This window comes from Misgurnus anguillicaudatus, chromosome 24, assembly GCF_027580225.2.
Source record: "Misgurnus anguillicaudatus chromosome 24, ASM2758022v2, whole genome shotgun sequence".
Lineage (NCBI taxonomy): Eukaryota > Metazoa > Chordata > Actinopteri > Cypriniformes > Cobitidae > Misgurnus > Misgurnus anguillicaudatus.
The window spans coordinates 23,794,577-23,817,417 of record NC_073360.2 but is presented as its reverse complement, the minus strand read 5'-3'; the positions used below and the strand labels follow the sequence as shown (position 1 = coordinate 23,817,417).

Sequence of the window (22,841 nt, the reverse complement as noted above, 5' to 3'; positions counted from 1 at the left end):
ATAAGTGCCTGCTGCACACGCGTCAAAACAGTTTATGATAAAAGAGACGCTCAAGTTCACAAAATACACGCAAGATACTCCCTTAACAGTAAACTATGATTACGCATGAGATTATGCAAGCATCTGGCAAACGTAAGCGTCTCTTCTATCACAAACCCCTTAGACACGTCTGCAGCAGGCACTTATTTTAACAAGACATGTTATGTACACAGGTTCACTCGACGCGCAGAAAACATATTTTGAAATTACGAACCACACACATGACGGGCTACATACATGTTGGGACGAACTTCACATCGTGCACCCTCGAAAAAATAAGTCACCGGCCGCCACTAATATAGAGCTGATAAAAACCCTAATGACCCCATTTTGTGCTGTTAAAAAAAAGAGGCAGGTTAGGGACGATGTCCTCTGAGCCCCAGGGCCTGTCTTTCCCATCCACAAACTGCAGAAGCTCACCAATACCATCTCCAGGCCATCTACACAACTTTAACCACCTAGGGACACCCTGCTTCCAGATGCCAGAATCACAGGTATTTTTATGTTTTTGAACATCTGATAGAAAAATAAATTGATTGATTTAAACAATCCTTATGACACTTTATCTTCTTCTGATCTTAGATGAAAGAAACTGATAACACGTTGCTTCCATACATTAGTCACTATACAACAGTCTAGACTTTTCTATAGTTGCCGCTTTTAGCCTGCCAGCTGCTCTCCTTACGACACATTGTCAGAATTATTACAGTTTGATGAGTTTGTGAACCCTTGCACAAGGCACCATTCAAGGACACAGACCCTGCGGCAGAAATAAATGAAATTCATCCTGCCTTACATAAAATATTTTTGATTTAATATTAATTAATTATTGCCCACAGGGAAGGCTGCATGTTGCAGGACATGCTTTCATAGATTGTAAGGCAGATCAAAGATCTCTACATGCTTCTGCATTTCCAATGATTTATTTAAAAAAGTGCATACATAGAAATAAAGTAGAACATCGAATACTGTGATACTAAAATTAAGATGCGTAAAATGTTCCACTAATATTTCTATAGTTTTTCAAAAAACATATGCTTACAATGCCAAGATAAGGTAGTTAAATATTCTTTTGTATAAAATAATTATTTCAATTTTGCCCGCTCCATCTCAACATGCATGACAGCGTAATGGCAAATCAAATGGAAAAATAGATGTAGAGTGTTGGAGGGGCTCAGACTGTCGTATATGTTTTTTGGGGGTGTAGGGTGTTCAAGGATCAAAGGTTGAGTACCACTATAGCATTGTTGTGAAGAACCTTAAAGAAGTTTTAAATAGAAAAAAATATTGAAACTCTTTGGTCATTTTTGAGCTCGATGTACTGCCAGACCCGGATATCAGCTGAATGGATTCCAAAACGGTATAAATCAAATGTTTCACTCTAGGGGAGCTGAAAAATGAGCCTATTTTCAAAAAAAGTGGAGTGTCCCTTTAAGAGTGATATATTTTATATTTACATGTCTGCTCATGTAATATTTTGTTGCTCAATCTACAGTGTCACCAGAGCAATCTTGGGGAGGGATTTGCACCATATTCTGAAATAAAAAGCACTCCCTACAGGCAGAAGAATGCTATTGCAGAGCGCTTTCGTAGACACAGTGTAGATGGATCCCCTATCGGACAGGAACCGGGTCTGGCAGAGAGACGTCACTTTTATCCATATAGTCGCCAGTGCAGTGAAGGGACCGTTCCTCAGTGTCATCCCTTAAGATGTCTCAGGTTGGCTGGTAAACTCACTTCAGCTGTTGGACCGGAAGAACATTCACCTTGGACTCCATCGAGCTCTGATGTGGACACCTCCAGTTTTATGGTAAACCCAAGCAAGCTGTCTTTTAGTGCCGTTAGCACGTCTGCTATTGCTGAGAATTGATTAAAAATGTAAAGGTGTGCAGTAATATAGTTATCAATTTGGTGAATAGACTTAAAAAACAATTAGAAGCAAGGGCAAACAAAAATGAAATATCAAGAAAACCTTTATACATTGAACACTCATGCCAGCACACTTGTGAAGCCAGGGGCAAAAGACATGAAAGATGAAAATCTGCCAGGCAGATGTGCTAGCAGATGGCCTTATTAGACTTTCTAAAGAAGCATTAACATACAATATGTCAGCACCAAATAGATCATGATCTGCTCTTGGGGCAGGGAACTCAACAAACCTATAATGAGCCAGAGATGAGATCCGAAGAACCTCCCAGCTACACGTCAGTTACCCATCAGACGTACTGCACGCTCAGTCCTTTAGAACAACAGGTAAATCTAAATCTCAATAGACAGAGAATGATTGCAAATCTACATTTACATTTAATCCAAAGTATATACTGTGCAAAAGTCTTAGACCACCATGCCAGAATTAGATTTGGTGTTTTTGCAATGTTATAGTGATCATATATAATTGTTTCTCAGTCTCTTTAATAGAATACATCCACAAAATACAGGAAAATAGTATTAAAACTGTATGAAAATGTAAACTGATGTGTTTTTAGGGTAAACTCTCCTTCCACTTGAGTAATAGCAGGAAACTGCAGGATCTCTTAAACCTAAATAAAATTAAATCCTAATTTCTAATTTTAAAGAAATTTGTCTTTTTACTTCATTATGCTCAAAAATGCTCAAGAGAGGTCACAGTAAACACAGACGATCAGTAAAGACGACATTTAGTGAAAAAATTACATTTTTTATTTTTTGTACATATTTCCTGTATTTTCTTTTTGTCTCTTAATAAAATAGATTGAAAAATGAATATGGATGGACATTAAAACTTCTAAAACAACAAGTCTGGTGGTGGTGGCCTACTTTTGCACAGTACTGTATATTTAATTTGTAGATAAGTATATTTAACTTGGTCTTTAATGTGTCTTTCATGGTTTTTGTATACCATCTCCAGTTTTCAGGTGTGTACACCTCAAGGGGAATAGACAGTGTTTCTCAATATTGTAACCAAGGCCTGTCTTCACAAACATCTCAGGACAGTTCTGCCCCGCCACCGTATCCTAAACCTGTTTACTCTTATAGGTAAGCCTTTTCCTTTTTTTTTTTATTAAACCAACCATCATAATTACAAAATTGAACTAAAACAAATCATAAAAATAAACGACACTCCTTAAAATAAAGTACCTTAAAGGATTTTTTTGTCAGGTTTTATAAGGGATAATGGCAGCCAGTTGTTATCGCAGAAATCAGCCTAGACAATGTGATCACACTGAAGGGGCTTATGTAAGGAAAAATTGACGATGGACCATTAAATTATAAGAAAATAATGCACACCCATGCGGCACGACGTGAAGCGGGGTCAATTATTCCTCTTATAATATTTCTCTGGTGCCTATTTTTAAGACATTTGACCAGTTAGTTGTGCGGTTTACAGACAAATAATCAAAACCCATAGAACATTTCTGAACCAATCAGAATACAGCATTCAACAGACCAGTGGTATAATTTGCGATAACAATTGGCTGCCTGTACATTATTCCGCTTATTACACGGCTATTTACCTTATAAGTAAGGAACATTAAATATTGACTTAAAATATTTTATTTGCTTATTTTTAATGAATGCAGACCTTCCGCAAAAACTGTTTACTTTCGGTTTTAAGATAAGAAAAGACAATCAAATGTCACAAACATGCTATTTGGTTTAATCTTTGTAAATTTAATGTCATCTATGTTATTAAAATACATTTATATTTCATTTTTTTGCTATATTAAACTGCACAGATTTGCAGCATCCGGGTTACCGTGTGTTATTAGTTTTGAGCGGTTGTTATCTGGCAATAACAAATGTCGCCACTGGCCAATCAGAATCAAGCATTCCAACGAGCCGTGTAAACATGCAAGAACCTTTCTGTTGTGCAAAAGCTCCTTTGTAGAGTAGAAAGGTTCAACAGATTATATATACAGTATGAGAAAGAAGTCTCTTTTAAGATCCATTGACTGTACCAAAAATGGTCCAATTACTTTGCTTATTAAGCTTCTTTATTTTTAAAGGATACTTTAATTTATTGGGATGTTTCTTTATAGTATTCTCATCTTCCTGGCTCTAAGAAACAGCAAAACAGGCAGTCTGCCAGTAAGTGAGATCTACAGCTTTATGACGGATCATTTCCCCTACTTTAAGGTACATCCTTCATTATTTCATTCAAAACTGTTTATACATCTAATATACATTTATATGTGAAATATTGATATCCTCGAGGAGAATGCATGACTAATTTAACAAATAAAAAAACCATGCAAACACAGAGCTATGTACCCAAGCAATATAACCTGCAGGCATCGTGAAACATACCAGTCATGGCACGATTTCTATATGCCTGATGGTTCATTTTACTCTGCTTCTGGGGCTTTGCTGGTAGAGGAAATTAAACTGTAGGTGACATTATGTTGGCCCATCAATAAATACAGAGATCTGTATGGATTCCTATAACTTCTATTGACTTCAATGAAGAGATGTGAAGAAGCAAAGATGAAGGCACATTGTGTTACAGTGCCTATAGCATACTTTTCTCTATTTAAAACTTGACTCTTCTGTAGTTACATCGTGTACTAACAGCGACTAAAAATTAAAACTATAATCTCAAGCTGCCATAATCAGTGACTTTGCTGCTGTAACATGACTGCAGCAGGCGTAGTGATATTACACACTGCCCGAAAATAGTCCCCTTGGTTACTTTCAATAGCGGGAACTATTTTCAACCGCTGCGTAATATCATTGCGCCTGGTGTAGCCACATCAGCAAAGTCCTTGATTATTACGCCAGAATGAGAGTATAGTTCCTTGCCATATCTGCCTAGAAAATGGCAACTTTTGATTTTTCGTCGGTCTTAGTACACGATGTAACTACAGAAGAGTCAGTTTTAAATAGAAAAAATATCGAAACTCTTTGATTATTTTTTAGCGTGATGCTAATGGTCTAATCAGATTCAATGGATTGTGCTAAGCTATGCTAAAAGTGGTAGCGCCAGACCCGGAGATCAGCTGAATGGATTCCAAAATGGTAAAAATCAAATGTTTAACTCTAGGATAGCTGGAAAATTAGCATATTTTTTTAAAAAGTGGAGTGTCCCTTTAATCCAGATCAATTCCAGACTACATTCAGAACATTCAATTGTTGTCCATAACTACTATGACGTTTAGAGTCTCATATTTCATTTGTGGTTCAACAGACAGCGCCCGATGGATGGAAAAACTCTGTCCGACACAATCTCTCATTAAACAAGTGCTTTGAAAAAGTGGAGAACAAGAATGGGAACTCCTCTCGAAAGGGCTGCTTGTGGGCCCTGAACCCAGCCAAAGTGGAGAAGATGCAGGAGGAGCTACACAAATGGAGACGTAAAGACCCCATCACTGTACGGCGCAGTATGTCCCGACCAGGTGCGCAGAGGGGGCTTTTTCACATTACATTCATATTTTCGGTAGAATTAGGGAGCAATGTGGGCAACCTAAACTCTGATGCGTCTATGTTAAGATGTCATGTGAGGTCTTTGTTAGTTTAGAAAGTCCCAGATTATTCTAATTCACCCTATACTATATGTTACCCTGCATGTGAAAAAACATAGCTAAAGTCACCATTTGCTATAAAAGAATATATAACCTTAATATCTTTTAATATTGACTGAGTATGTTTATGTCAAATCAATGACTTAAATGAAATTTGGATGCTCCCAATCTCATAACTTTAGTTTGGATTTCACAGAAAATGAAACTCATTTTATGCTCCATATTTCAGAGGAGTTGGAACGTCTGCTTGGGGAAAGACCAGAAAAGTTAAAGACTCTTGGTGCTCACTTCAGTCTACAAAGCAGTCATACACATTCTCATCCATTAAGAGTTGGCATGTATCCATCCTATGGACAGCCACCTGTCCACGAGTCCAGTATCCAGCCTCAAAAGTCTCCCTACAGCCCCCTGTCCCCTCAAACAGTCCACCCACCTCCGCCCTACGTATCCCCAGAGCATTTAGCTTTCTCTTTCTACTCTCCTCTCTCCCAGCTTCCCTGCGCTAGTCATCCTCTGGATTCCCCCTTACCAGCCCACACCCCACCGAGCTACAGCACCGCCCTGCAGGCCAGTCTCGGTACTGCAGGGGGTATGCAAGAACTTCTGCTGGAGGGGGAAATGAGTAATGACGTCGATGCATTAAATCCTACCCTAACAGACCTACAATTACATGGTAAGGAGCTTACAGTGTTTATGTTTCGATGATGACATTTTAATAAAAAATTATTTGTTTGAATTCCACTGAAAAATTTACATTTTTCATATAATCTAATGTGTGCAGTGGTTCTTTCATAGTTTTATAGTTTCTCCTCATCTTTCTTTTAAGGACATCTTTGGGAGGAGCTAAGGAATGACAGCCTCGCTCCAGATTCCCTGGTAGTCATGGACACATCTCCATCACCACCTCACCTGAGTCCCACACAAGGTGGTGTAGAGTTCTACGGTCCTCCTTCTGGGGAGTTAGGGTCAGTGGGGAGTGAAAGTGGGGTGCAAGGCAGCATTTCTGAGCTGTACCTTGGGCTCTACACGACTTCTTTTTCCAGTGCAGACAGCATGCCAGGTCTCATCTCCACCTCAGGAAACACTCCCATTCCTCTGTTATGAGAATAAAACCTTCTAGGTTAATTTGTATACAGTTAATACAGTAATTGAGTCAATCCTGTATGAATAGGAACATTTAAGAGTCACACTTGTTAGCAAATAAGATTCTCAGTCCAAAACACTGACTTTGTGAATGTCAGTTTATACTTTTGATTATATTTCTATGCTAAATATTATCTTCAGTTGCTATTTTGGTCAATTTGGCCAAAACACCTGTAAGTATTTGCAATGCCTAAAATCACTTTTAAACAGGAAACTTGTGTAACAAGAATGTGGATTAAACTGTTAATGTCTTCATAATGTTTACTTTTTGTGCAAATGATATTGTTTTTCCCTATGATGTTTTGGTTGGTTAGATTTCAATGAGGCATTTCAGGCTTGCTGTGATGAATGAGTAGTATAATTTTTATAGTCAGTATTGATTTTTATGTTTGCATTTGCCATGGCAACCACAGGGGTGTGTGTGGTTGTCTATTTTTCTACCGTTTTCCCATATAAACGCATGGAAAGACATTAACAGCAAGTTAAAACAGCACTTCTGAATTGGCAGCAGCATATGTCACATTAATATCAGTGTGAGTTTGTCAAACAATCATATGCATCAGAAAAAAATCCAACAAAGCCTACTACGTCAATCTGGTGAGCACTTCTGATTTATTGCACTAGCAGAGTCAATATCAACACCAGATCTAAGTTATGAGGCTTTTGAGAAAACATCTGAAATTGGTTAACTACTGTATGCATTTTTCTCTAATCTATGTATACATAAATATATGGCAAATGTATATTACTGTAATTTATTTCTACCCTTGGTTTATCATATATTGTACCTTTATTTGTCTGCAATTTTAAGTATACTTTTTTAAATACAATTTTAGGTTTAAAGTATTATTTTATCTGAATTTCATTCTTATGCAAGAGTTTTATGAATAAAAAAACATCTCAACCTTAAGAACTTTTTTATTTTTCTCTTTTTTCCCCATTTTGACACACACAAAACATTTGACATAAAACTTTTCTACCACAATCTCTGACATAAGATGCTTTTAAAAATAAAGAAGATATTTTGATGCTATTAAAAATAAAGGAGATATTTTGATAAATGATGGCAACCCCACAGCTCACGGCGCCAACCGACCTCCATTAGTAGCAAAAACAATACCATGGAAGTCAATGGGTACCGCCAACCGCGCGCCCACCATCATTTATCAAAATATCTTTGTGTTTAACAGAATAAAGAAACTCATACAGGATTAGAACAACATGAGGCTGATTAAATGATGACAGATTTTTCCTTCAAAATGAATGTAACAGTATCTTAAAGGGACATTCCACTTTTTTGAAAATGTGCTCATTTTCCAGCTCCCCAGGAGTTGGACGTTTTATTTTTGCAGTTTTGGAGTCCATTCAGCGGATGTCCGGGTCTGGCGCCAGCACCCCCAGCATAGCTTAGCACAATCAATTGAATCTGATTAGACCATTAGCATCGTGCTAAAAATAACCAAAGAGTTTCAATATTTTTCCTATTTAAAACTTGACTCTTCTGTAGTTAAATTGTGTACTAAGACTGACAGAAAATTAAAAGTTGCGATTTTCTAGGCAGATATTGTTAGGACTTAGTACACGAGAGTCAAGTTTTAAACACTGAAACTCCTTGGCCACCCCTCAGCGCGATGCCAATGGTCCAATCAAACTCAATGGATTGTGCCAAGCCACGCCAAACGCGCCAGCATCAGACCCGGAGATCAGCCGACTGGATCCCAAAACGGCAAGTACCAAATGTTTAACTCTAGGGGAGCTGGAAAATGAGCACATGTTTTTTTAAAAAAAGTGGAGTGTCCCTTCAATATTATAATATAAATAAAACAAACTTCCTTATTCTTAAGGATTGGCCCAAACTCTAAGAATCTAAAACCCCTCTTTATCTCTTTACATAAAGACCAAATGGGTGATTCTCACAAAATCCAGACTTAGAAGGTGTCCAGCATCAGAATTTTTAAAAAGCCCTTGAAGCCAATTTTTTTGGCACATATAAGATTAAGGTCTGAACTTACTTTAACCATTATTTTATAGAGAATTAAGAAATATTTCCTATAGAATTATTTACATTTTTTAGATTATCATTATCAAAAATTATCATTACCGCAACATGCAATTGCATTAAATATATGCATTTACATGTTTTGGTAATGAGAACTAAAAAGTTGTCTAGGTACAATGACAATTTTTTTTACTTTTATCTGGACAGAAAAAAATAATAACTGCTTACCTGGTAGCCATCTTGAGTGTCACAGTCAATTATGTCCCTTCCAACATTTTTTTTTTTGAAAATGTTAGTTCATTGAGGGCTTAAACAATAATTGAAAATTGTTGCGGAGGATGAGAATTTTTTTCTTGTACACATTTATATTCCTTATTATTGTCTCTATTTACCAATGATCACCAAATACCACATGTGTCTTTACTGTAAATGTTTATAGTATAACATGCACTGAAGCTTTTCATTTTTTTTTAAATTATAAATATTTCCATGTCAAAGAACCCAAATCCAGTCATGGACACGTTGCGGTAATAAAAAATTTTACCCTTAAATGTGGAAAAAACAACAAAATTGGTTTGTATGATGTCATTTGAAATCATGTGCAAAATAGTGAGATAACTGTATGCTTCTTACATTGACAGCATTTACTTTTTTATCAAAATGTTTCAAGACACCTCATAAGTCTAATTTCGCGAGAATCACCCAAATGGAAGAAGAATGGGTGCAATGTAGGACTGCATGATATTAAAGAAAAATATTATGTGAAAACTTGCAAAGTTTCTAAAACCAATTAAATAATAATAAAGTACCTTTAAAAACTGAAAATATATCTCACTTAGCTTCTAACAGAGTTCTTCCTAAATGGTCCAAATGCACTGCACTGTGTATTGTACTGTATCTATAAATTGTTTTGTTTGTTTTTTCGAAACACATACACTGATTCAATCAGCGCAATCAGTTTGACAACAAATGGCAGTATGTAAATGGAGGTTCATCCTGTAGAATTACTGGCTTTGGTCTTTAAAATATACACAAAAAGACTGATCCTCCTTTAAATCAACATGCAATAAATGTGTACCTGCACGCTTATATACTTGAAAATAAACACAGTTTAAAGAGAAACTGTTTGTCTATAAAATACTCTAAAATGATTCTAAAAAACTGTGCACAAAATCAGAGACGTCAGTTTGGTTGAAAAGTGGTGGGGACAAAAGATCAGATGAAAAACATTACAGCAGGACAGGGAAAATATTGAATGACGGCGCAATAAAAATGGGCATAGTGTAGGCTGATCAACAACACAAAAATACCCTCAACGATGTCGAATCCACATGTAACAGTCCCTGCAACACCAGCTCAACCAAACAGTGCCAAAGCACCATACCATAACAGCAGCATGTTAAGTCAATGATTACAATAAAATTCATTACATATGTAAAAGAAAACACACTATAAGCACACAACGCAACATATGTGACCCTGGACCACAAAACCAGTTGTACACTGCAAAAAATATGATTTTCAAGAAAAAACGTTCTTAGCATTTTTATCCTGTTTTCAGTAAAAACATCCAAAAACTCTCAAATTAAGCTGCTTCTTCCTGATAAGCACAATGACCTAAAAAATAAGTCTAGCCTTTAGACAAATGTAAGTGATTTTGTGCACAAAAAATCTGCCAATGGGGCAAGCAAAAAAATCTTGAAAAATTTTCTTAAATACTAAATTCAAGAAAAAAATTGCTTACACCATCGACAGATTTTCTTGCTTGTTTTATGCACAAAATCACTTAAATTTGATCTTTTTGTCTAAAAACTAGATTTTTGCTCATCAAGAAAAATCATCTTAATTTAAGAATTTTTACAAATATTTTTTTCTTGAAAATCTGACTTTCTTACTTCGAATTTTTGTCTTGTTTTTAGTACAAATATCGACAAAAACTATACAATCCAAGTGAACCCGCGACTAAAACAAGCAAAAACATCTGCCAATGGGGTGAGAAAATTTTGCTTAATTTAAGTGTTTAAGAAAAAAGAAATCTTATTTTTAGATTTTTTTTCTCACCCCTTTGGCAGATATCCCTGCCCGTTCAATCACAAATTCACCTAAATTGTATATTTTTTGTCTAAAAACTTTCTTACGTCATTTTGCTCATCAAGAAAAAGCATCTTGATTTAAGGATTTTTTTATATTTCTACTGAAAACAAGACACAAATACTAAGTAAGAAAGTCATTTTTGCAGTGTAAGTTGCACATGTATTGCTTGATTTTCAGAACATTTTAACCAAATGCTTTCAAAAAGTTCCAATGCACAAAATGCACACCTAATATAGGGCCATTCTGACAACTTTTCTCATGCATGCACACTTACGCACGCACATGCGCACATGCACACACACACCCTGAGATCGGACTTTGCTGTGTCAGTCCATGTGTTCTTATGATCCACCGCTGTAGGAATAATCTGCCTTATTGTGCATAACAAGCTTGTTATCCACAAAGTAAAAGCTGTCAGACTGTGTCTCATAGGGGTGACGAATCATTTCGTGCACTATGGAAAGATGTAAGAAACACAATGACAAATATGTAAATCAAACACCAGCACATTCCCACACCAAGTATCATCCTATTACGTATGTGACATTTTTACATCTATGAAAACCATACATTAATGTGAATGGGTATTACATTTCTGTACATCGATTGGCTTGAAGGAGTATATGATGTCTGTGCATCTCAAACCGAGTGACCGCTAAAGACACTTACTTATTTCTTCAGAAAGAGGTGGAAACTTGTAGATGTGTTCGCATGTGTTTTTACTGCTGGGGATGCAGAAGCCAAACTCAAAGTCAAAGCTTTTTAGCAGCTGTCCACGAAAATAATGTCTCTCGATCATTCGAAAGTTATTTATGGGAACATCTCCTACAGTGAACTCCACCCTTTTAAAAAGATGATTTAGAAAAATGCAGCAACAACATTTAAACTTGTGTCTGAAAAGAGATGAGACCCAAAACATGTTTAATAAGCAGTTATTGGCATATACAGGTGAAGTATTGGCTAGAACAAGTCTTTATTTCACGGCCAGAATGCTGCCACTTAAAAATGTATTAAAGATGAAATCAAAATGATTTGAGTTTAACTTTATGAAGATCAAGTGTAATTCAGACACTGATTGCAACATACTTCATACTTACGTGGCACCAACCTGCCGTAGTCGAAGGAATGCAGGGGTGAACTGGTAACGCACAAAGCGTCCAGCGTTAGGGTCAAAGTCTTTTGTGTCCTCGGCACTCTCTGTGAATCACAAAGGCCATGGTGAATGAGCATTTGAAGGGCTCTTCTGGAATGCACTGCATCTAAATGGAAATCAGGGCTTTGTGGGGAAAATGACTTGCATTTAAATGAACATCCTATTAAGTTGGAGTGATGATGGAGATAGGATTGAATTTGAGAGTCCAGGCCTATGCGTTACCTGTGGCTGGGGGTTTGGAGATTTCAAAAAGGACTGTGCCGGTCTCCATGTCTCTGATTTTGAACCTGGTGAAGTCAATGCTGTGTACGTTCTGCTTCGGACCGCAGAGGTAGTCTGTGGAAACAAAACCGACTCTATGACATGCCCACTTCACCCGCATTATACATATGTGTGCATGCGTGCTGGGGATTGATAATGAATTGAGATTCACGCAAGCTAGCGTGCCTTCATCTGACGGATGCAAAAGATCAAATCCAGTGCGCAACCATGACAGCCAAAATTTATAGATAATAAAATATGAATGGAACTACCAGTTGTGGGGTTTTCTCCAGAGTACCATCATTTTGAAACACTAAGCTAACCATATTTTTATGACATGTATCTGTGTGACATGCAGTAGGTCACATGCATCAATAGAGCCATCAAACACATGCCTCAAGGGTCGATGAGAGCCGTACCTCGTGTGAAAGACTGCAGGGACAAAAAGGGCTATTTCTCTGATGTTGTATGTAAATGACATTGATGATAAGCACGTGACATCACTTACAAAAGCGGATACCATCCAAGCATTACAGATAGGGGTGTGCTGTCAGACAACACAATAATATTGATAAAACACACAAACAGCTATATTTTACAATTTTTTCATGTTTGGCCAACTCTAGTGCATGCATTAGTGACAAGTAGAGCAAGTTAAAATTATATAAAAATATTAGAATTTTTTTCCTTAATAGCATTTATATTCTGTGGCTTAACAAATAACACTCCTAAAAGTTCTGTTAACCCCTAAAAAAAAACGCCTAAAAATACACTAATTGTACCTGCTGTGTTGATTGTATCTTAAAAGGGTTTACATCATTCAATCAAGAATCTCAGCTTTCCAAATATATGTGACATGTTTAAACTGTATCCTTGTGTTTTTTGTGGCAGACTACCAGAAGAGACTTTTGAGGTATAAGAATCAGCTGTGTTAGCCGTCCTCTCCCTGTGCTGGACTTACCCTAAGAGGCTTACATTATTCACCACCACATGCAAGATGCTATAGGGATACTTTAATCTTTGAGAGAACAATTTCTATTCAGATAACATTGATGTGAGCTCATCACTGCAGACACACACACACACACACACACACACACACACACACACACACACACACACACACACACACACACACATTCTGGTTTCCATGTTTTGTGAGGACATTCCATAGACGTAATGCATTTTATACTGTACAAACTGTATATTGTATTCCCCTAACCTACCCCATTCCCTAACCCCAACCATCACAGAAACCCTTCTACTACTTCACATTTTCAAAAAACATCATTTTGTTTGATTTATAAGCTTGTTTCCTCATGGGGACATTTTGATGTCCCCACAAGGTCACAAAAATACTGGTATTCCTATCTTTGTGGGGACAATTGGTCCCCACAACGTGATAATTACCAGGTACACACACACACACACACACACACACACACACAAACACACATATATATATTTGTTTAATTTCTAAATACAGTAATACATATGACTGCAAAGTAACATTATAGGCCTAAACAAGCAGTCCCATTCACAATCCCAAGCTTTCTTTAAACAGATGGGCCAAGTGGGTTTAGCCACTCACTTGAGATATTTTTAGCTTATCTGCCTTTTAAGTGTGCAAGGCAGAGACAAAGAAAAGTGTGTATCTGCTAAGGAACGTTGAAACAGAGGCATGTTGTTGTTATTTAATAAAATTCTGTATTGCAAGTCTGATTCATGGTTTACACAAAAAGTGCAGTGGATAGACACAGTAAATAAAGTTAGCCTTATAAAATGCTGTGTTAACACTAAAACTTAGTTTCAATAATAATAGATTTTTATATATAGATATTTATATTAAACATGTAAGAAAGTATTATTTGCATACAAGTTACTTTTTACTGTCAGGACCATTGCTAATGTAGTATATATGAAGAGTTTGGTTCCAAAACCAGATAATTTTCAAAACATGTTTATTATTGTTATCATGTTTTTATTTTGTTTATAATATACTGCATTATAACAAACATATTATGATTATGATTGATCCAACATTATTCACCAACCACACAGGTTTATCCAGATATATCAGGCTTAACGTGCACATCTAAACAAAAACGTCTTTAAGAAGAAATGCCCAAAGCTTTAAGAGCAGTTAGAGTAAAACATTTATCTCATTTTTAATAAGAGAAATTAATAAATGATAACAAAAGCAACTTGTTAGTCATTATTTCATGAATCAGCCGCAATGCATATAGAAGTTAACCTTCCTTTACATCGCTGACTTTAACTCCTAAACATAATCAGCTGTGATGTTATTATTAATCCAATGTTTTTTAATCCAATTCATTAGTCAGACACCTGAATGTTTGACATAAAAAGAAAATCTGTTAGTGATGTCTCAGCATTAGGGTACTCTTAATGTACCCTTATACATTTGTATTTATAAATGTAGTAAATGTGTATAGGCTACTAACTAAATTTGCAATACTTTATTATTATTCCCTAGTGAAATATTCAATGTTGATTTTTATGGACTTGTGCCATAAAAACTGCAAAGTCATGTGATAAATGTAACAGTAATGCAAATGTTTTTCAGTAAGTTGTGGCGGTTTTAAAAGCCAGTTTTTTAAAAACTGTTCTCATATTGATGAACTGAACTTATTTGGTATCCGGCATTTGCATTTAACAGATTTGATCTCTGAGTGCCTTTGTTGTAGTGCCAGTAGTATTTTCATGTAGGAGGAGCAAAAAGCAAAAATTTGATAAAACACTTTTAATTTTTCTTGAAACTTGAATGACTGAATAAAGCAAAGACTTTTCATTATTGTTTCATTACAGTTGCACAACACAAATTCAAGCATCTGAAAAATATGAATAGCCTGCCTCTAGGTTTTAGAAAAGAAATACTTTTACACCATATGATTAAAACACCTGTTGATAAGCAATAGTACAATGAAATATTACTTCATGTAAAGGGAATGCATTTTAATATTATATATTTAACTGAGTAATGATCCTTTCAGCCCTACACTGTGACATCAATCAATGAATAACGATGTAAATGACCACAAAATATGTATGTGTGTGTGTGTCACTTTAAATGTGTTGTGTGCGCGCACGCACGCTCTTTACGTAGCGCAAGCTGTAACACAGGTAGAAGAGAGAGGCGCAGACGAGGAGCACATGGTGGTTCCCACATGCTGTTTATTAAAGTTTGGAATATATATTGTAAAAGTGGATGCACTTTACATTTTGGTTGATTTAGTACCCTTTGGCAAGCGGAGCGAGGTATGTGTCTTTATTGTGTGTTTTGCATGTTATATTTTAAAGTAATATATAATTTCGTATGTCACGTGTTATTGTCGAGCTCCTTTGGTTAATATCTCATGTATGTAATGATTTATTTGTCTTTTGGGTATCTGTAAATGTGTATTTGTTTAAATAATCTGTCATTTGTACATAAGTTTTGTATTTATGAGTATATTGTTTCTTTATGTAGTTTCACGGTGCAACAACGCAACGTTTCTCGAAGGCACGGTTAATGGCGCTCAAAGCGAGCGAAAATAAAAAGGATTAAGCACCCGTCGAAACTCTCTGTCTCGTTTGTCGATGCCAAGGGGCTGCTACAGTGAAACTCGACGCTTATCTGGACTGCATCACTTCGCTGCTGCCCTGTTCGAGAGAGTTCATCACAACGCCGCACGAGGATCAGCACGGCGCTGCGGACGTTTGCGCAGACACAGCAGATCGTGACGTCATTATAACTGCTTAAAGGGAAAGATCGCAAGGTGGTGGCAAGGCACCGTTTAACATTACAGATGAGATTGAGACTGTGAGTTAAATCGTTTTCCCACGTGAGCTGCATCCGTTCATTGGAACTCTGTAAGTTGACATGTTCAAATGAAATGGAGAATATTTTTTGGACTATTAAATTGAAGGATAAAACTACAAGAGACATTTAAATTGAATAAGTAAAATCACAAGTAAATATTCAAGTTTACTTGATTATTTAAAGACTATAAAAACTTGTGTGTTAAATTTGAATGTTGATTGTTGAAGATTTATCTTGGACATTTAAAAGGTCTTACACAAAGGTACAGTTAATTTTATTACTGTTTGTAAACACTGAAATTTCTGATCTATTACTAGGGACATATTTAAATGTTAAAAGTGTTTACTGTTGTGCATTTGTGTTGATTCTCCTTGCTAATATTTTTGAGTGCTTACATTTTAGAGGTCTGATGGAAATGGTATCACTTATAGCTTAAGTTGCCCAGTTTAAAGAAGTAAGCAAAATTGAAGAGGCCATGGAAAACCCACCTGAAAAGGAAGTTAAACAAGTTGAGGAGATGCCACTTCCAGCTGAAGAAATAAGCAACCAACCAGTGCAACAGATCAGAGCAAGCTCACGTGAAAGAAGCTTAACAGAGAAAGGTCGAGAGATGCATGAGCTCGAAGCAAAGAAACAGGAAAAGTCCTTCCATAAGACATATGAGTCCTGGAAGCAGGCTGCAAGAGAGGCTAGATCAAATTTGAAAACATTCTGTACACGTGAAGACCTGGATCAAATACAGCAGGACATTCAAGGCAGACATGATTCAGTCTATCAGCGATATGAACCAATTCTGCGTAACCACACTACCACTCCAGATATTGTTAAACGTATGGATGCCTGCGCTGCACTAACTGCAGAGATCACTGATCTTGTCAGTAAACGACTGGAAACATTTAATGAAAGTTACAACGAAGAGCTTGTGAAGGAAAGAGTAAGGCAGGTGCTGAACAAGGATGAATATGGATCAGTCTTTGGATGCACAGTAACAAACACAGTCGTTTCAGAGTCATCACTGGGATCCGATAACCAATCAAAGACTTCTAAAGTCTCAAGTAAGCGTGCTGATGCACAGGCAGAATTCGCAGCGAAACTGGAACAAGCTAAAGCTTTACAAGAAATTCACAATCAACAAGCTAAGCTTGATAAGATGGAGCATGATTGGAAGCTTTGTGAATCGAGAATGTTAGCGGAGATAAAGCAGAAAGAGGCTGAAATGCAGTTAAGGCTAGTTGAGGAAAAGAAACGGCTACAACAGCTACAAGTTGACAAAGAAGTTAAAGTTGCAGCAGCTCGTGTCAAAGTGTATAACGATTTGGAAGGCAACCTTCATCGCTATGAAGATGACGAAGGCCCTAGCATTCACACTGGCTGCCAAAGAACAGAGCTTACATCTCAACTGAACCCAGAAGCACAGTCGTTCCTACCTCAGCAAGCATCATGTGAAGGATATGAAGTTACATCACCTCAGGAAACTGCAAATCTAGCTCAAGCAATAGCAAACTCACTAAGCACACATCGGCTGCCAGTTCCAGAACCCACTGTCTTTGTCGGTGACCCTTTAAAATTCATAGATTGGAAGATGTCATTCATGGCCCTCATTGATCGAAAACCTCTTCCTGCTGGTGAAAAAATGTTCTATCTGAAGAATTACCTTGCTGGGGAAGCTCGCAAAGCAGTGGAGGGATATTTCTACAGAAACTCTGAGGATGCGTATCAAGGTGCCTGGAAAGTGTTACAGGAAAGGTATGGGAACTCGTTCGTAATCCAAAGAGCATTTCGTGACAAGCTGATGAGATGGCCCAAAATTGGAGCAAATGACCCACTGGCATTACGAGACTTCACAGATTTCCTACAAGGTTGTGTCGAGGCAATTCCTCACGTAAAAGGATTAGCCATCCTAAATGATTCTGAAGAAAACCACAAGCTGTTAAAGAAACTCCCTGAATGGATTGTGAGAAAGTGGAACCGAATTGTGGTGGAAGAGCTGGACACATCAGGTGACTATCCAAGTTTCAAATGCTTCACAGAATTTCTGCAAAAGGAAGCAAAAATAGCTTGTAATCCTATAACCTCTGCACTATTTGTGAATCAAAAGAACACAGATGAAAGGTTCCCCAAGCGTGCTAAGGCTCTCAATACAAAGGTTCAGGTGAAGGAATTAAGCTCAAAAAGACCAGAGACGTACAACTCTAAGCCGAAGACATCGTGCCTTTTCTGCAAGGATGAAAAACATCACATTGCTCAATGCACTACATTTGCTGGAAAGACTACTGAAGAAAAGAAAGCCTTCATTCATGAAACCCACCTCTGTTTCGGATGTCTCAGAAAGGGACACATGAGTAAAGACTGTAGAAGACGACATACATGTGGTACGTGTGGAAGAAGTCATCCTACCTGCTTACATGAAGAAAGGGATAAAGCTCCTTCAAAGGACCCTAAAGGGGCATCTACGAATGTTCAAGCAAGTGAGGAAGTTCATAAAGTCATGACCCACGCACTCACTCAATGTTCTCCTGCTACTTCCAGCATTGTGCCAGTTTTCATCTCTACAGTGGACGAACCCCAAAGAGAAGTATTAACGTATGCTCTACTTGACACCCAGAGCGACTCAAGTTTCATCTTGGAAGATCTTCTTGAAGGTTTGAATGTTGTCTCACAACCTGTGCAATTGAGGCTCAGCACCATGACAGCTGCTGACACGATCACTGCCAGTAAGAGAGTCTGTGGACTTAAAGTAAGAGGACTACAATCTGCATGTTCTATACCACTACAGCAAGCATACACAAGAGACTTCATTCCAGTGGACAAGTCGTATATTCCCACCAAGAACACAGCCCTTCAGTGGAGTCACCTCAGACACTTAGCAAGTCAGCTGTCACCACTTTTGAACTGTGAAGTCGGACTTTTAATTGGATTTGACTGCCCATCTGCTCTAGCTCCCTTGGAAGTCATAGTAGGTGGTGAGAATGAGCCTTTCGCTCAAAGAACTGTGCTTGGGTGGAGTATTATAGGCCTGTCTAATCCACACCTTGACCGACAAGGAAATCAGAGCTTTGTCCACCGTGTTGCAGTAAAGGAAATACCTGTCCCATCGCCCAATGATATCTTGAAAATTCTTGAGTCAGATTTCAATGAGAAAGCTTATGAGGATAAATGTGTGTCACAAGAGGATGTTCGTTTCATACAGCACCTCAGTGCCAATATTCATCAGAAGGATAATGGACATTACGAGCTTCCTCTCCCATTTAAGTGCAGTAGCCGACCCTCACTACCCAACAACAAAGGGCTAGCAACTGCTCGACTACAACACTTAAAGAAACGGCTCAAGTCCAATAAACAATATTATGATCACTACAAGGCTTTCATGGATGAGATGATCATCCGAGGTGATGCCGAACAAGTTCCAGCTATATCAAGCGGAGAGACGGTGTGGTACATCCCACACCATGGGGTGTACCACCCTCAGAAACCAAACAAGCTGAGGGTAGTATTCGATTGTTCAGCAAAGTTTCGTGGTATATCTTTAAATGACACTCTTCTGACTGGGCCTGATCTAACCAATTCCTTGGTGGGAGTGCTGTGCCGTTTCAGAAAGGAGCCTGTTGCAGTTACCTGTGACATAGAGAAGATGTTTCACCAGTTTCTCATCCCACCTGATGAACGCAATTACCTGAGATTCTTATGGTGGGAGGGTGGAGACTTGGAGAAAGAGCCTCAAGAATATCGCATGGCAGTCCACCTCTTTGGTGCCACGTCTTCACCTGGGTGTGCTAATTTCGGCCTAAAGTACCTGGCACAGCAGCACAAGGTTGACTATCCTTCAGCCTCAGCATTCATTGAGAAGAACTTTTATGTGGATGATGGGTTAACCAGTCTTCCCTCAACCAGTGAAGCCAAAGAACTAATAATGCAAGCTCAAAGAGTGTGTAAACATGGAGGTTTACGGCTTCACAAATTTAACTCAACTAAGGAAGACGTTCTGAGTTGTTTAAACCCGTCAGAAAAGGCAACAACATCAAAGCCTCTTGACTTTAATCTTGTAGCAACACCAGCTGGACGTGTACTCGGCATTCAATGGTCAACGAAGGATGACACATTCAGTTTCAGCATTGACCTTAAGGATCAACCATTGACTCGCCGTGGTATTCTGTCTGTTATAGCCTCTCTATATGACCCTCTTGGGTTTGTCGCCCCATTTATTCTACAGGGAAAGTGTATCCTACAAGAACTGTGTCGTAGAGGTACTGAATGGGACAACGAACTTCCTGATGACTTGCGTCCTCAATGGGTGGATTGGAAAAACGATCTCCTGAAACTCAAGGAAGTAGTAATAACAAGATGTTTTCACCTACATACTTTCAGTGACATAGTCAGAGACGGAGCAGACATCTTCAGTCGCTTAAGTCGATTCTTTTCTTGGTCTATGCTTCTGAGGGTGGTTGCAAGAACAAACAGATGTACCACAGTGATCATGTGACAGTTGAAGAACGTGAGAGAGCTGCTAAGGCGAGTCAAGTTGCAGTTAGGGGAGCGAAAACAAAATCAACGCTCCAAGCCCACAGTCATTGAAAGGCCCATACAAAAATTGGTGGTACTTATTGAACATGAGTAATCAGTGACTGCTTTGTGATACCATTGCATCAGACCAGGTAATTAAGTTCTATAAAACCTAACGTTTTAGACTTTACATGCATATAAACAGTTTGAAGGCGGTCATATTGATGTTCAGAAATCATGTTCTGATTCATTCACAGTTTGTTCTGTTCTTTCATCATCTCATAATTGGTGGGAGTGTAAATGACCACAAAATATGTATGTGTGTGTGTGTCACTTTAAATGTGTTGTGTGCGCGCACGCACGCTCTTTACGTAGCGCAAGCTGTAACACAGGTAGAAGAGAGAGGCGCAGACGAGTAGCACATGGTGGTTCCCACATGCTGTTTATTAAAGTTTGGAATATATATTGTAAAAGTGGATGCACTTTACATTTTGGTTGATTTAGTACCCTTTGGCAAGCGGAGCGAGGTATGTGTCTTTATTGTGTGTTTTGCATGTTATATTTTAAAGTAATATATAATTTCGTATGTCACGTGTTATTGTCGAGCTCCTTTGGTTAATATCTCATGTATGTAATGATTTATTTGTCTTTTGGGTATCTGTAAATGTGTATTTGTTTAAATAATCTGTCATTTGTACATAAGTTTTGTATTTATGAGTATATTGTTTCTTTATGTAGTTTCACGGTGCAACAACGCAACGTTTCTCGAAGGCACGGTTAATGGCGCTCAAAGCGAGCGAAAATAAAAAGGATTAAGCACCCGTCGAAACTCTCTGTCTCGTTTGTCGATGCCAAGGGGCTGCTACAAACGAAATGCAAATTTCACAGTTCAGCAGTCACAGACAGCCCAAAGTTAACCGGAAAATAACCGACGATCGCATTTATTTGTCAACTTAATACATAATTATCGTCAATCAGGGGCTCAATATATAGAAATAGCCATTCTGTTTATTTGCTGACGACTGAACCACATTATTGTTGTGATCCAACGCCTGCTGCATGGAGCGCTGTCGCTGTGCAGACCGTCGGAGTATGACACAAAAATACCGCGAGAGCGATTTGAAAGCTCAGCTTGCGCGATAGTTTGATGTCATACACCGAGCGGTCTGCGCAGCGCCACATGCATTCGAACACCGATTACGCTCTAATAACATTTCGTAGAATCACGGCGGAGGACAAAATACGCACGAGGCAAATCTGCCTTTCTCACTGCCAATGTGCAGTTGTGTACGTTTGCAGATATTTGCGCGTCAGCTCGTGCGGTTATATCATTAAGCTTTTCAGATATTTAAAGCGCGCAACTTACTGTCAGTGATTTTCTGCAGCCCCAGTACATCCTCCGGCGTGATCACTGAATGTTTTACCAGATCCTCTTCAGTCGTACACGGGACACCTGCGTCGCAGACTTGCTTCACTTTCATCTCTAAATGCGCGTTAAAATGCCACGCTGCCGTTTCCTCTTTCGCACCCACCCAACCTCTCTGGCAGACGCTGTTTGTTTGTTTCCTTTATGCTGCCTGGCTGTACGGTTATAGCCAATCAGGGACGTACTGGGACTGAAATTCAGCCCGGGACTTTAAGATGGAGAGGCCTTTTACGCGAGTGCCCTTGGTGCACGAGCAGGATTTTTTGCAGTTATTTTAATTCTAGTAGTGTTTTTATGGTATGAACTTGAAGAGAATCAGATTATGCTGAAGACCTAAAAGAAACTTTAGGATAACACCTGCCTCCTCAGGTTGTATAAGCAAGTCACCACTGCACTAAACACAACCAGGTCAGCAAAACCTAATCTCGAACACATAAGTCACAGTATACTGCTAACTACCAGCATGTCATGTGTACAGTCAGTTGGAGTGATAAAATTGTTACAATTACTCACACATACCCACTCAGATAATCAAAAACTACAATACAGTCCCATAAAATAGAGATTGTGTGTGTACATACTCACTTTCAACTCTCCCTGGCTCCACTTCCCCTGTGCTGGACCCTGCCTCTGCTTACTGATTGTACAGCTACATATGCATGAGAAGAACATCAGTAATAAATATGACTAAGAATAATTCCTTTTTTTAATTCAATCTGTGCTTTAGTCAGGTTATAATCTAGTAAGTGGAACTATTGCATTTTATCCTATATGTAAATATGTAATATTGTGCTGTATTTTTCTATTTGTGTGTCCTTAATAAAGCTTTGATTGATTGATATGCCTGCCCTGCTGAAAAAAAACAGCATCAAACGAGCATGGGAATTATGCTGGTCTATGCTGGT

The 22,841-nt window shown here is 38.1% G+C and overlaps 2 protein-coding genes across 3 annotated transcripts; one reads left to right on the top strand and one right to left on the bottom strand.

The window, feature by feature from the left end:
• Nucleotides 1-242: 242 nt before the first annotated feature.
• On the top strand, nucleotides 243-7,497 carry foxn1 (forkhead box N1). The gene is made up of 8 exons (XM_055196679.2): nucleotides 243-533; nucleotides 1,535-1,849; nucleotides 2,185-2,292; nucleotides 2,927-3,054; nucleotides 4,059-4,155; nucleotides 5,204-5,411; nucleotides 5,767-6,210; nucleotides 6,364-7,497. Exons 1-8 carry the CDS (start codon nucleotides 405-407, stop codon nucleotides 6,639-6,641), a joined length of 1,707 nt encoding a protein of 568 aa, XP_055052654.2. The 5' UTR covers nucleotides 243-404; the 3' UTR covers nucleotides 6,642-7,497.
• On the bottom strand, nucleotides 6,493-22,104 carry unc119a1 (unc-119 lipid binding chaperone a1). 2 transcript variants are annotated; one of them, XM_055196681.2, is made up of 5 exons: nucleotides 21,877-22,104; nucleotides 12,149-12,262; nucleotides 11,871-11,970; nucleotides 11,443-11,615; nucleotides 6,493-6,632 (listed from the first exon to the last, which is right to left on the bottom strand). In XM_055196681.2, the coding sequence occupies exons 1-5, from the start codon at nucleotides 21,989-21,991 to the stop codon at nucleotides 6,601-6,603; spliced, it is 534 nt and encodes a 177-aa protein (XP_055052656.2). In that variant the 5' UTR covers nucleotides 21,992-22,104; the 3' UTR covers nucleotides 6,493-6,600. The 2 variants fall into 2 exon arrangements, with proteins under 2 accessions (XP_055052656.2, XP_055052655.2); XM_055196680.2 differs by lacking the exon at nucleotides 6,493-6,632 and adding an exon at nucleotides 10,297-11,227.
• Between the last annotated feature and the right edge of the window lie 737 nt (nucleotides 22,105-22,841).